Source organism: Salmo trutta, chromosome 24 (genome assembly GCF_901001165.1).
Source record: "Salmo trutta chromosome 24, fSalTru1.1, whole genome shotgun sequence".
In the NCBI taxonomy this organism is placed as follows: Eukaryota; Metazoa; Chordata; class Actinopteri; order Salmoniformes; family Salmonidae; genus Salmo; species Salmo trutta.
In genome coordinates this window covers 33,970,154-33,984,331 of record NC_042980.1, presented here as the reverse complement: position 1 = coordinate 33,984,331, position 14,178 = coordinate 33,970,154, and the positions used below count along the sequence as shown (strand labels likewise).

Below are 14,178 nucleotides of genomic sequence, written 5' to 3'. Positions count from 1 at the left end.
AGATTGAATTGATCTTCAGTAGGTCACTGTGACCTGTATGGGGGCGGGGGTAGATAGAAGAATGAATTGATCTTCAGTAGGTCACTGTGACCTGTATGGGGAGGGGGTAGATGGAAGAATGAATTGATCTTCAGTAGGTCACTGTGACCTGTATGGGGGAGGGGGTAGATGGAAGAATGAATTGATCTTCAGTAGGTCACTGTGACCTGTGCTAAGATACCACTGGCAGACTAGTCTCAGGGTAAACACATGACATGAGAAATACAGACTTTTTCCAGATAACATTGTTTTTTTACTATCCTGGGAACACACTGCCCTTGCACTCTATACAAACTTGGCATTTGTTCACATATTAAACCACAAGAGGCTTGAATGTTAAGGGACTTAAAAGGTATTCTCAAATTACAGCCACTGTATGGACCAGATGACATTGGAACAATGCCTCTTGGAGCAATATCAATGGAATGTAGGCTAGAGTTTCTGTAGAAAACCACAACAGCAACACTTCTCGTATAGACTGAGCTCTGACGCATGAATGTGATTCATTTAAATGTCTGGACATGAAGGATCACAGACAGACACACACACAAGCACAGGCACACATTCACACAACACTGACAGAGACCTCACTATACGATATTATCACAATACTTAGGTGCCGATACAATATGTATTGCGAGTCTCACAATACTTTCAATTCTATATGTATTGCGAGTCTATACTGTGACTTTATTGCGATTCGATGTTCCAAACATATTGCTCACCATCTGACTGCTGCATAGGGACAAGAGAGAGCCACGAGAAAACAAGTTTTGATCAGTCATGGAAATAAAACGTGAAATCAAATGGGCTCCTTATTTAAAAAGATGATGGAGAACAAGCTATGAAGGAGAAATACTGGAGTTTTTGTGCAGGTACAGCAAACTAGCTAAAAAAATATTGTGAAATTGTATTGCGAAATTGTCAAATTGATATGATACCCTATATCGGCAAAAATATATATACATACATATCCCAATATGTATGTAACATACATTCCCCCTCCCCATCACTACACACATAAACAAACACACTTACGAGAGATTGAGACATTTGTAGTACTGTATGGGTTTTATTTTATTGACATACATATTCATTATAGACTCTGCATTCCTTTAAGAATATAAACCTAGTTTTAACCTAGCTATTCAACTTTTTCACAAACACTTAACAAGGACTAAACCACATAGCTCTAAAATTTTTACCAAAATTCTGCCATGAATAGTCTTGCCCATTCCAATTGTGGCCTAAAGGCTGCAGGACACGAGACCTCTACAGTGTATGTCTGCAGGCCTATGTTTGGGTTTTAAGGCACTGATATAACCAGAAATTATTCTCAAGATAAGTGGGACTTTGACAAATAAAACATAACAAAACAAATATGACACACCACCACACACTTGTAGGCAGTACACACTCTCTCAAAAACACTCCTTCATTACAGACACATATTATTTCATATAAGCATGCACTCTGAGTTAGAGATGCATCTAAGCTACATTTGCTGACAGCAAGGCTAATCCTTATGACTGATCTTTGACAAGCACAGGTATAGTGTTGTTGCTGGGTCCAGAGAAATGCTTTGCCTGGAGGGGTTCGTACATCATCGTACATCAATATCATAGTCATCGTCAGGCTTTGGTTTTAGTTCTCTCCATGCTGTACTCAGCTCTGTGCTTGGTGCTTGTTGCTTCAATTCTACAATCTACGCTTCAATGTTTCTAAAAAAAGCACCAGAGAGAGCTGACGGAATACAGCACAGGAGCCATTGCAATCACATATGATCTCCAAATCAAACATATAACAAATTGTACATAGAAGCAAACGATTCTAACTAAACGGGACAATCCACTAAGGCCTGAAACTATGCTGCTAGTCATGGAGGGAGAAGTGCATTGGTCAAGTAGTATCAAGTAGTAGTAAGACATCCCCTTCCCCTACAATGGGACACTATCATTGTCTTGCTCAACATTCCTCTAATACATCTGGAAGGACTTTAAAGGTGATTTTATTTCCTTGATGGAGAAAGGTGTCTCAACAGTTCACTCCAAACATCTCAAATTTTTCTCATCGCCAACAATTTACCGCTTGCTATTTTACAAAAAAAAGCCATAACAATAAACACTGTGTTTATAATGTATAGATAGAAAAACAATACTTAAAGTCAGCAGTAAAAATGGCCCCATTCCTGGTGCAGGGGTGCAGTAAAACAATAGAACATGAAGACAGTACTTAACTCAAGAAACTCAAATAATACTCTTGACTGCCCTGCATCTAACACACATAAACAAACAGCTATAATAATTAACATATGAGTAAATTCAGCAACAGCACAGGGCCTTATCAAGTATGGAAGAAGAGTGAAGTCTTTTTTATCTCTCTCTTTCCTTCACGCCCTCCTTCTTTAGGCATCTTAGGCCTCCTTTGTGATGGCCTTCATCTTCTCCACTGTTTCCTGTTTTTGAAAGAGAGAGAGGGAGAGAGAAAGCAGATGTGGGAGGAGAGTGGTAAATATTGTCATGAGAAGAACAATTGTATGCCATGTAGCCATAGTTAGATAGTTACAAATACATAGCCACACTCAATACCCCATTTTCCTCTACACAGTGTCGATGATGATTGTCCCTTAGTTCCTCTTGTGTAGGGATCTCTACCGGTTCTTAACTGCAATATTGGCTAACATTTTTGTATTAATAAATTCAGCCCACAAGGCTGTAAGTTGTTGTTGGAAGATATTCTGTTTGAGGACAGAGTACATGAACTCGCTGACTCTGCTATTGTGGAGAGCCAGAACTGCTCCCTCGTGAATTTAACTAAAGCAATACACACACACACACACACACACACACACACACACACGGTCTACACAAGGATAGTCATCAATAAAGCACAACTCGCCCAACTCTTTATAGACAGATTCCAGAGCTACCCCATATGTCTGGGGAGATTGGAGAGTGGCCCAGTCTGTCCCTTGAACTGTGACCCCCCCCCCCCCCCCCCCCGGTTGCTGACCTGGTGCTTGTTGAGCTCGGCCACACGGAGGCTCCATTCCTCCTCGGTCATCTCCTGCCCTGCCTCCCCGGTCTCCTCGACGACCGCTGTCTTATCTAAGAAAGAGATGCAAAGGATGAAAGAATTACAGGATCAATTGGAGAGAGAGAAAGACAGGTGTTGAGTCCTTATCTGTAAGCCCAGTATGTGGTTCAGATGACTTGTAGATGAGCCAGTGTGTCTATACAGGTGTGCTGGTCTGCCTCTCCTCACCATTGCAGGTCATGGCGGTGCAGACCCAGTTGCCGCAGGCACACACACAGCGGTTACACTCCACCTGTGTCTCAGCCCCATCCTTATAGGTCTCATCCTCCAGGGCACACTCTGCAGAAGAGGGGGGCACATAGAATTTAGTGCCTCGCATACACACCGGATCTAACACTGTTCAAGTGTCTGTTCAAGTGACCAGAAATGATTAAATATCCTCTGTTTTACTTGAATCGGTTTGTTCTAGATGTCTAAATAAAACATTTAGCGCAGTTGAGTAGTACTGTAGTCCGCAGCAGAAAGAGAGCACTAGAGCAATAGAGAGTGTGTGTACAGTATGTTAAAGCACTCCATTATCTATGACCTTGGCTCTGGTGAGGCCCCAGGGTAGGCTCTGTGTTCCGGACTGGAATGTGTGCTGTTGCCTGCTGCAGCTGTGAGTGAAGTCATAGGGCTCTCTCCCAGAACCGCTCTTGCTATCACACTGAACTTTCCCCTACATCATTAATACACAACTTCTGATCAACTTGGTACAGTACAAAAGACCAAGAAAAAATACAGTTGTCTGTAAATAAATCACATTGAGATGTTTTTGTTGCAGTGCATTTCAAGTATGTTTGGGTGAGTTACAGTGGATTTGCCTATGGTTGTGGCGAATAAATTTGCTATTTTGATTAACATATGTACATCCCATGCACTGTAAACACATACTGTATGTTGACTGCATGTGTCTAAGAGGTTGATATAGAGGTATTTGTGAAATAAACTGAGGAAAAAAAACATGTGTGGTGTCAGCAGTGGTGTGCAGTGTTGTCATCATAGCGTCATTGAGTCAACGGTCATGTGTCTGGGAGCTCACTCTTCTCAGGTGGGTTGAAGCCGGGCTTCAGGCAGTTGAGGAACTCATCGAAGCTCAGCTTCCAGTCAGTGTTCTCATCGGACATCTCGATCAGGGCATCCACACACAGGCTCCTGGGAAGAGCAGAGAGAAACACACACACAGATTCACATTCACTGCCTGTACTCATAGCTAAGTACAGTGCATTCGGAATGTATTCAGAACCCAGACTTTTTCCACATTTTGTTACGTTACAGCCATATTCTAAAATGGATTAAATACATTTTTCCCCTCATCAATCTACATACAATACCCCATAATATCAAAGGCAAAAACAGTTTAGATTCTCTTTGCAAATAAATAAATAAATAGAAATACCTTATTTACATAAGTATTCAGACTCTTTGCTGTGAGATTCGAAATTGAGCTCAGGTGCATCCTGTTTCTATTGATCATGAGATCTTTCTACAACTTGATTGGAGTCCACCTGTGGTAAATTCAATTGATTGGACATGATTTGGAAAGGCACACACCTGTCTATATAAGGTCCCACAGTTTACAGTGCATTTCAGAGCAAAAACCAAGCCATCGGGTCAAAGGAATTGTCCATAAAGCTCCGAGACAGGATTGTGTCACGGCACAGATCTGGGGAAGGGTATCGATCAAAAAAATTCTGCAGCATTGAAGATCCCCAAGAACACAGTGGCCTCCATCATTCTTAAATGGAAGAAGTTTAGAACTACTAAGACTCTTCCTAGAGCTGGCCGCCCGGCCAAACCGAGAAATCAGGGGAGAAGGGCCTTGGTCAGGGAGGTGACCAAGAGCCCAAATGGTCACTCTGACAGAGCTCCAGAGTTCCTCTGTGGAGATGGGAGAACCTTCCAGAAGGACAACCATCTCTGCATTACTCCACCAATCAGGCATTTATGGTAGAGTGGCCAGACGGAAGCCCCTCCTCAGTAAAAGGCACATAACAGCCTGCTTGGAGTTTGCCAAAGGGCATCTAAAGGACTCTCAGACCATGAGAAACAAGATTTTCTGGTTTGATGAAACTAAGATTGAACTCTTTGGCCTGAATGCCAGGCGTCACATCTGGAGGAAACCTGGCACCACCCCTACGGTGAAGCATGGTGGTGGCAGTATCATGCTGTCCTTGATCCTTGATGAAAACCCACTCCAGAGTGCACATGACTGTTCTATGTTTATGTATTTCTATGTTCAGTGTAGTTATTTGTATTTCTATGTTTAGTTAACTGGGGGTTGAACCCTCAATTGGAAGCAGGTGTTTTCTCGTTGCCTCTGATTGAGGGTTCTATAAATAGGTATGTGTTTGTTTTTAGTATTTGTGGGAGATTGTGCTGTGTATAGCGCTGTGCCTTACCGGCCTGTGATTGGTTGGTGTGTTTTTTTTTGTTGTGTACGTATTTATTTTGGTTTACCTTCTTTGTCCGTTTAAATAAAAAGAAGATGAGTGCACATTTCCCCGCTGCGTCTTGGTCTGCTTTACCCTATGACAACCGTGACAGTGTAGCTGTTGAGATGGTTATTGGGCATAGTGTCTGACTGTGCTGGGTGTCTGATAAAGTAAAGTTAACGGAATGTTTTGCCCACAGAATATTATTTTCAATCCTTCATTTGTAGGATCAAGAGTTTTTCCCGGTCAAGTCACAAGGCCTGTAAAAACTCAGGGCCCTACTCATGTGTGGGCAATAGAAGTGGCTGATTACATCAGCTTGTTACATCAGCTTCTTATGTCCAAACCTACAGAAGCATTGCAACACTTCTCAAGTGAGCAGCACAGTGGAAACCCAGGCTCTGATCATGTACAGGACATGTGTCTGTGAGGTTAAGGTCAACCACAGGAGGCCTGGGTTACACAAGGTTCAAGGCAGAGAGGGACAGTAGGGCTTAATATAGCACCAGCTCCTCAGAAACCCTCTACTGTACAGCTGAGAATATGATATCGATACTGTATATGATATAGGTACTTTATAGGTATACACATATACATTTATGGTATGTTATGTACATGGATCAAATTTACACCACACGTAGACAGGCTGCAAACATTATATGATGATCTATGAGAACGTGTGAATTACCTGTTTTGTAAAGTGTCATATTTTTCTGTCTACTGAGCTAAAAATATATATATATAAAAACAATATATACAGCACCAGTCAAAAGTTTGGACACACCTACTCATTCAATGGTATTTCTTTATTTTTACTATTTTCTACATTGTAGAATAACAGTGAAGACATTCAAACTATGAAATAACACATATGGAATTATGTGGTAATCAAAAAAGTGTTCAACAAATCAAAATATATTTTATATTTGAGATTCTTCAAAGTAGCCACCCTTTGTCTTGATGACAGCTTTGCACACTCTTGGCATTCTCTCAACCAGCTTCACCTGAAATGCTTTCCCAACAGTCTTGAAGGAGTTGCCACATATGCTGAGCACTTGTTGGCGACGTTTCCTTCACACTGCGGTCCAACTCATCCCAAACCATCTCAACTGGGTTGAGGTCGGGTGATTATGGAGATGAGGTCATCTGATGCAGCACTCCATCACTCTCCTTCTTGGTCAAATAGCCTTTACACAGCCTGGAGGTGTGTTGGGTCATTGTCCTGTTGAAAAATAAATTATAGTCCCACTAAGCTTAAACCAGATGGGATGGCATATCGCTACAGAATACTGTGGTAGCCATGCTGGTTAAGTGTGCCTTGAATTCTAAATAAATCACTGACAGTGTCACCAGCAAAGCAACCCCACACCATCACACCTCCTTCTCCATGCTTCACGGTGGGAACCACACATGCGAAGATCATCCGTTCACCTACTCTGCATCTCACAAAGACACGGCGGTTGGAACCAAAAATCTCAAATTTGGACTCAGCAGACCAAAGGACAGATTTACACCGGTCTAATGTCCATTGCTCATGTTTCTTGGCCAAGCAAGTCTCTTCTTCTTATTGGTGTTCATTAGTACTGGTTTCTTTGAAGCAATTCGACCATGAAGGCATGATTCATGCAGTCTCCTCTAAACAGTTGATGTTGAGATGTGTCTGTTACTTGAACTCTACGAAGCATTTATTTCGCTTGATGGTTTTTGCCACTGCACTTGAATGAAGGACTGTCATTTCACTTTGTTTATTTGAGCTGTTCTTGCCATAATATGGACTTGGTCTTCTGTATACTACCCCTACCTTGTCACAACACAACTGATTGGCTCAAACGCATTAAGAAGGAAATAAATTACACAAGGCACACCTGTTAATTGAAATGCATTCCAGGTGACTTCCTCATGAAGCTGGTTGAGAGAATGCCAAGAATGTGCAAAGCTATCATCAAGACAAAGGGTGGCTACTTTGAAGAATCTCAAATATAAAATCAACTTTTTTGGTTGCTACATGATTCCATATGTGTTATTTCATAGTATTGATGTCTTCACTATTATTCTACAATGTGGAAAATAGTAAAAATAAAGAAAAACCCTTGAATGAGTAGGTGTGTCCAAACTTTTGACTGATAATGTATATATATATACAAATAAAGGTGAAATAGCATGCACACAAGTACACACACACACTGACCTGAGCAGCTTGTTGCTCTCCTGGTCTGCGTATGACTGCATGTCCACGTTGGAGTCATTATGTTGGATGAACTTAAGGAGCTCTGAGGAGTCCAGCTGGGAGTCACCATTGTCGTAGTTCTGTACACACACACACACACACACACACACACACACACACACACACACACACACACACACACACACACACACACACACGCACACGCACACGCACACGCACACACACACACACACAGAAACTAGCAGAGTTAGTAGGAGTAGAGAATAGAAGAGTGTCATGGGCCTCTGTAGGCCAATATAATATCCTAAAAGTGAATAATAACCAGAAAACCTAATAAACCTAATATGACCAGAAGAAAAGTGAGAGTGGTGGGGGGGATTGGGTATAATTCTAAATATATTTTAGCCTTTAAGCATAACCCCCCCCCCACACACACACACACACACTCTCACTTTTCTTCTGGTCATATCAGTTCCTCTCTCAATCATTTTCTAAATATCTCCCTCTACCTGATAAAAACTCTGCTTCCAAGACTGCTAATCCACAGTGAACTTTGCACTTTGAGACTGTCTGTTGCGGTCATCACCAGTGGTCATCGGTCGCCTGACAACCCTACACTGTAAAGGGGTTCAAGTGAATTTGACAGTAACTTACAGGCAGCTATCGGTAAGTAGGACACTGTATTTCATAGTGCAGTATACCTACTGTAATCTAAATACAATAGTAAAGCAAGTACTGTGTAACGACATAGTTCAATACATAAAATTGACTGTATTGCATTGTAAAAAAGTAAATGCTACCGTAATCATAATGAATAAATTAATTAACTAATGAATGAAAGTCATTGTGGGGGAGATTTCACAGTATTTTACTGGAATTACATTGAATTGGTGAAAGGTTGGCTGCAAGGTAATGTATTTACACAGTACAGCATATCAATTAATATTTGGTGTTTTATATCACTTCCACTTCAAGAGGCCTTAACAAAGGCTTCCAAACTGGCAGCAATTACTTAGCAAAACAGACCAAAGGTTTAAGACTTGCCACTGCACTCTATCCCTTCTACATTTTAAATTGATGGGGCACTATAAACACGAGTTAAATTGGTACAGCACTCACGGGTGCAACAAATATAGCATCTTGCAAAGGACACCTCAAAAAACAACAATACCATGCACCCATTAGTGATCCAAATGTTTTTGGCGCACCAAAATTAAGGTACAGTACTCTTTTCTGTGGGGTGGAATTACAGTACCATTTGAAATACAGCAACTATTTCCCGCCCACAACATTTTCCCACAATGCATCATCATTTACAGTATGCTGCAGTATAATGCTTTCACAGTATTTTACAGTTGATAATACCCAGAATTACAGTATAAATTACAGTTTTCCATTACAGTGTAGAGCCGTCCTCGAATTTAAGGGATACATCTTTAACAGTCATAGAGTTATATTCTATAGAGAGATTGACAGACATATATATATTATGTATTGAACTATGTTTATATATTATCATGTATTGAACTATTTTATATATATATAAACAGAGAGAGAGAGAGAGAGAGAGAGAGAGAGAGAGAGAGAGAGAGAGAGAGAGAGAGAGAGAGAGAACTACAGTGCCTTCGGAAAGTTTTCAGACCTCTTGACTTTTTACACATTTTGTTACATTACAGCCTTATTCTAAAATGTATAGTTTTTACCCCCCTGAACAATCTACACACAATGTTCAAGTCCGGGCTCTGGCTGGGCCAATCAAGGACATTCAGAGACTTTTCCCAAAGCCACTCCTGCGTTGTCTTGGCTGTGTGCTTAGGGTCGTTGTCCTGTTGGAAGGTGAAACTTCGCCCCTGTCAGAGGTCCTGAGCTCTCTGGGGCAGGTTTTCATCAAGGATCTCTCTGTACTTTGCTCTGTTCATCTTTGCCTCGATTCTGACTAATCTCCCAGTCCCTGCCGCTGAAAAACATCCCCACAGCATGATGCTGCCACCACCATGCTTCATCGTACGGTTGGTGCCAGGTCTCCTCCAGACGTGACGCTTGGCATTCAGGTCAAAGAGTTCAATCTTGGTTTCATCAGACCAGATAATCTTGTTTATCATGGTCTAAGAGTCTTAAGGTGCCTTTTGGCAAACTCCAAGTGGGCTGTCATGTGCCTTTTACTGATGAGTGGCTTCCGTCCGGCCACTTTAACATAAATGCCTGATTGGTGGAGATCTGCAGAGCTGGTTGTCCTTCTGGAAGTTTCTCCCATCTGCACAGAGGAACTCTGGAGCTCTGTCAGAGTGAACAATGGTCACATCGCTGACCAAGGCCCTTCTCCCCCGATTGCTCAGTTTGGCCGGGCGGCCAGCTCTAGGAAGAGTCTTGGTGGTTCCAAACTTCTTCCATTTAAGAATGATGGAGGCCACTGTGTTCTTGGGGACCTTCAATGCTGCAGAAATGTTTTGGTACCCTTCCCCATATCTGTGCCTCGACACAATCCTGTCTCGGAGCACTACGGACAATTCCTTCAACATCATGGCTTGGTTTTTTCTCTGACATGCACTGTCAACTGTGGGACCTTATATAGACAGGTTTTATTTACCACAGGTGGCCTCCAATCAAGTTGTAGAAACATCTCAAGGATGATCAAAGGAAACAGGATGCACCTGAGCTCAATTTCGAGTCTCATAGCAAAGGGTCTGAATACTTATGTAAATAAGGTATTTCTGATTTTTATTTTTAATACATTTAATACATTTCAAAAAAGCTGTATTCGCTTTGTTATTATGGGGTGTTGTGTGTAGATTGCTGAGGAATTTATTTTATTCAATCCATTTTAGAATAAGGCTGTAATGTAACAAAATTTGGAAAAAGTCAAGGGGTCTGAATACATTCCGAATGCATTGTATACCAAAGGCTCCATTATATCACTGTGCTCTGTCTCTGTGGAAAGTTAATGGAACTCTCAGACAAATGAGGCACATAGAGGAGACTGGAGGAGATCGGAGAACAATGGTGTTTTGATATCACATGAATCTTTCTCATGTTTCCATGTGTGTATAAGAAACAGTAACCAGTGGAGATAAATTAAACTTTTCTGAACATTGATGGCAATTCCTCTTTTAATGCCCTCTCTGAGCCAATGGGAGAGTGGCAGGGCCAGGGGTCCTTCACCACAGGATGGGGACGGTCATTAAGGAGAGTTACGGCTGTCCACTGACATGACTGAGATGGCTGTCACATAAATGATCAGGCAGGGTCTGAGGTAGCTTTGATGATTTAGGGTGGAAAGGAAGAGAGGATGGATGAAGGGATGGATGGAGGGATAGAGGTTACCCTCTGAGTGTTTAGATCAGCACACTGCCAGTCTGAGAGGGTTAGGGAATGAAGATGGGGGGTATGTGATTAGTGATATGGTGTGGTGGGTACAGGAGACCATAGGCTGGCCAGTGTGAGAGAGGGGCTGAAGGTTAAGGGGTGTCCCTCCTGTGAAGACCCAATAGTTTCCAGTCACCTCTCCTAGTTGTAACAGCTGATGACAAATGCTATGTGCTATGTGGAAGGTGAAGACAGCTTTTATCAGTGTGACTAATTAATTTTCCATATGGTCCAAAACATATAAAGCTGTTTCTACAAAACATGTCTCAAGTTCATAGTTTTGGACTTCATAGAACAGATATCACAACTGAAATGCTTGTTTGACACACACACACACACACACACACACACACACACACACACACACACACACACACACACACACACACACACACACACACACACACACACACACACACACACACACACACACACACACACACACACACACACACACACACACACCTTGAAGTATTTCACCAGGATTTCAGTGAAGTTGGAGCCTTTGACAAACCAGCCGTCTGGGACCACCTCAGTCTGCAGCCACTGGATCACACGATGCCTCAACTCATTACGATCTGCTACATAACACACCACTGGAGAGACAGAGAGAGAGGAAAGAGGGGGGGGTGAGAGGGGGTGAGAGAGAGGGGGGTTGAGTGTGTGAGAGAGGGCGAGAGCGAGAGAGAAGGAAAGAGAGGGGGTGAGAGAGAGAGAGCGAGAGAGAGAGAGAGAAGGGGGTGTATGAGTGAGAGAGAGAGAGAGAGAGAGAGGGGGACAGAGCCATAGAGAGAGAGCGATATGTGACACAATCAAAATCCACAATCTAACAGGTACTCAAGCCATTTTGACACTAGTATGATACAGGGAATGCACACAATCCCTGTTCTGTCCAGAGCACACCAGTACCTCCCAGCTCATTATGTGCCCAAATGTACAGTCCTGAGGCCTAAACCTGCACACTCCCTATCAGTTAACTGAAGAGTGCTTATCACTAGTGCAATAAGAGATCAGTAGAACACTGATATAGCTATGTCTGATAAAGCTCCATAAGGACTAGAGGAAATAAGAGCTGAGATACAGAGGTCTTATTGGCTCAGAGCACACAGATCTCAAGTCACACTCACTCACCCGGGCTGGCGGCTGCATGCTCTGCTTTCTTCTCTGCAGATGACAAAGACACAGAGAGAGAGAGAGAGAGAGAGAACGAGAGAGAAAGAGAGAAACAGACAGACACAGAGAGAGAGAGAGAGAGAGAGAGAGACAGAGCGAGCGAGAGATGCAAAAGAGAGGAACACAGAGAGAAAGAGAACAGCTTTAATTCATTGTTTTACAATATCTAGTGTTCGTTTCCCATCTAGTGTTTTTCACCATGTCATTGTCACACTGCCACAATAACCAATAATGCCCATGGACACCATGACATGATGGCCTCTGTGACAGTAGGAGGGGGGAGTAACTGATTCATCATCAACCTGATCAATGTCCAGGCCAACAGACAGACAAGAAGAGGTCATTGGGCGTATAGGTTCAAAGTTCAACACTAGCTAAATCGAAGATGAGCCTGGGACCATATATGTCGCCTGTCTGTCGGATGATGATAGGATAGCCTTATATGGCCAACAGCTGACCTGACAGCTCACACGTATCACTGACTGTGTCATGACAACCAGAGATTATGCCCCTGAGTATATAGGCATCAGATAGCAATATAGGTCAGTCATGTGCTATACACACACAAAGTTAACAAGAAAGTGTGTGTGTATGTACAGTGGGGGAAAAAAGTATTTGATCCCCTGCTGATTTTGTACATTTGCCCACTGACAAAGAAATGATCAATCGATAATTTTAATGGTAGGTTTATTTGAACAGTGAGAGACAGAATAACAACAAAAATATCCAGAAAAACACATGTCAAAAATGTTATAAAAGGATTTGCATTTTAATGAGGGAAATAAGTATTTGACCCCTCTGCAAAACATGACTTAGTACTTGGTGGCAAAACCCTTGTTGGCAATCACAGAGGTCAGACGTTTCTTGTAGTTGGCCACCAGGTTTGCACACATCTCAGGAGGGTTTTGTCCCACTCCTTTTGCAGATCTTCTCCAAGTCATTAACGTTTCAAGGCTGACGTTTGGCAACTCAAACCTTCAGCTCCCTCCACAGATTTTCTATGGGATTAAGGTCTGGAGACTGGCTAGGCCACTCCAGGACCTTAATGTGCTTCTTCTTGAGCCACTCCTTTGTGGCCTTGGCCGTGTGTTTTGGGTCATTGTCATGCTGGAATACCCATCCACGACCCATTTTCAATGCCCTGGCTGAGGGAAGGAGGTTCTCACCCAAGATTTGACAGTACATGGCCCCGTCAAATGATGCGGTGAAGTTGTCCTGTCCCCTTAGCAGAAAAACACCCCCAAAGCAAAATGTTTCCACCTCCGTGTTTGACGGTGGAGATGGTGTTGTTGGGGTCATAGGCAGCATTCCTCCTCCTCCAAACACGGCGAGTTGAGTTGATGCCAAAGAGCTCCATTTTGGTCTCATCTGACCACAACACTTTCACCAGTTGTCCTCTGAATCATTCTGATGTTCATTGGCAAACTTCAGACGGGCATGTATATGTATTCTTGAGCAGGGGGAGCTTGCGGGCGCTGCAGGATTTAAGTCATTCACAGCGTAGTGTGTTACCAATTGTTTCTTAGTGACTATGGTCCCAGCTGCCTTGAGATCATTGACAAGATCCTCCCGTGTAGTTCTGGGCTGATTCCTCACCGTTCTCATGATCATTGCAACTCCACGAGGTGAGATCTTGCATGGAGCCCCAGGCCGAGGGATATTGACAGTTCTTTTGTGTTTCTTCCATTTGCGAATAATCGCACCAACTGTTGTCACCTTCTCACCAAGCTGCTTGGCGATGGTCTTGTAGCCCATTCCAGCCTTGTATAGGTCTACAATCTAGTCCTTGATATCCTTGGAGAGCTCTTTGGTCTTGGCCATGGTGGAGAGTTTGGAATCTGATTGATTAATTGCTTCTGTGGACAGGTGTCTTTTATACAGGTAACAAGCTGCGGTTAGGAGCAC

The 14,178-nt window shown here is 42.7% G+C and overlaps 1 protein-coding gene across 2 annotated transcripts in view; it reads right to left on the bottom strand.

Annotated features, from left to right (window-relative positions):
* Nucleotides 1–1,091: 1,091 nt before the first annotated feature.
* LOC115161164 (follistatin-related protein 1) overlaps nt 1,092–14,178 on the bottom strand; it is a 43,526-nt gene continuing 30,439 nt past the window's right edge. For both annotated transcript variants that reach the window (XM_029711941.1, XM_029711940.1), the window contains exons 5-11: nt 12,232–12,264; nt 11,566–11,696; nt 7,738–7,856; nt 4,157–4,269; nt 3,304–3,414; nt 3,052–3,146; nt 1,092–2,494 (exon numbers count right to left, since the gene is read on the bottom strand). In XM_029711941.1, coding sequence (XP_029567801.1) covers nt 2,453–2,494; nt 3,052–3,146; nt 3,304–3,414; nt 4,157–4,269; nt 7,738–7,856; nt 11,566–11,696; nt 12,232–12,264 — 644 coding nt within the window. In that variant the 3' untranslated portion in view covers nt 1,092–2,452. The remainder of the gene's footprint in view (nt 2,495–3,051; nt 3,147–3,303; nt 3,415–4,156; nt 4,270–7,737; nt 7,857–11,565; nt 11,697–12,231; nt 12,265–14,178) is intronic.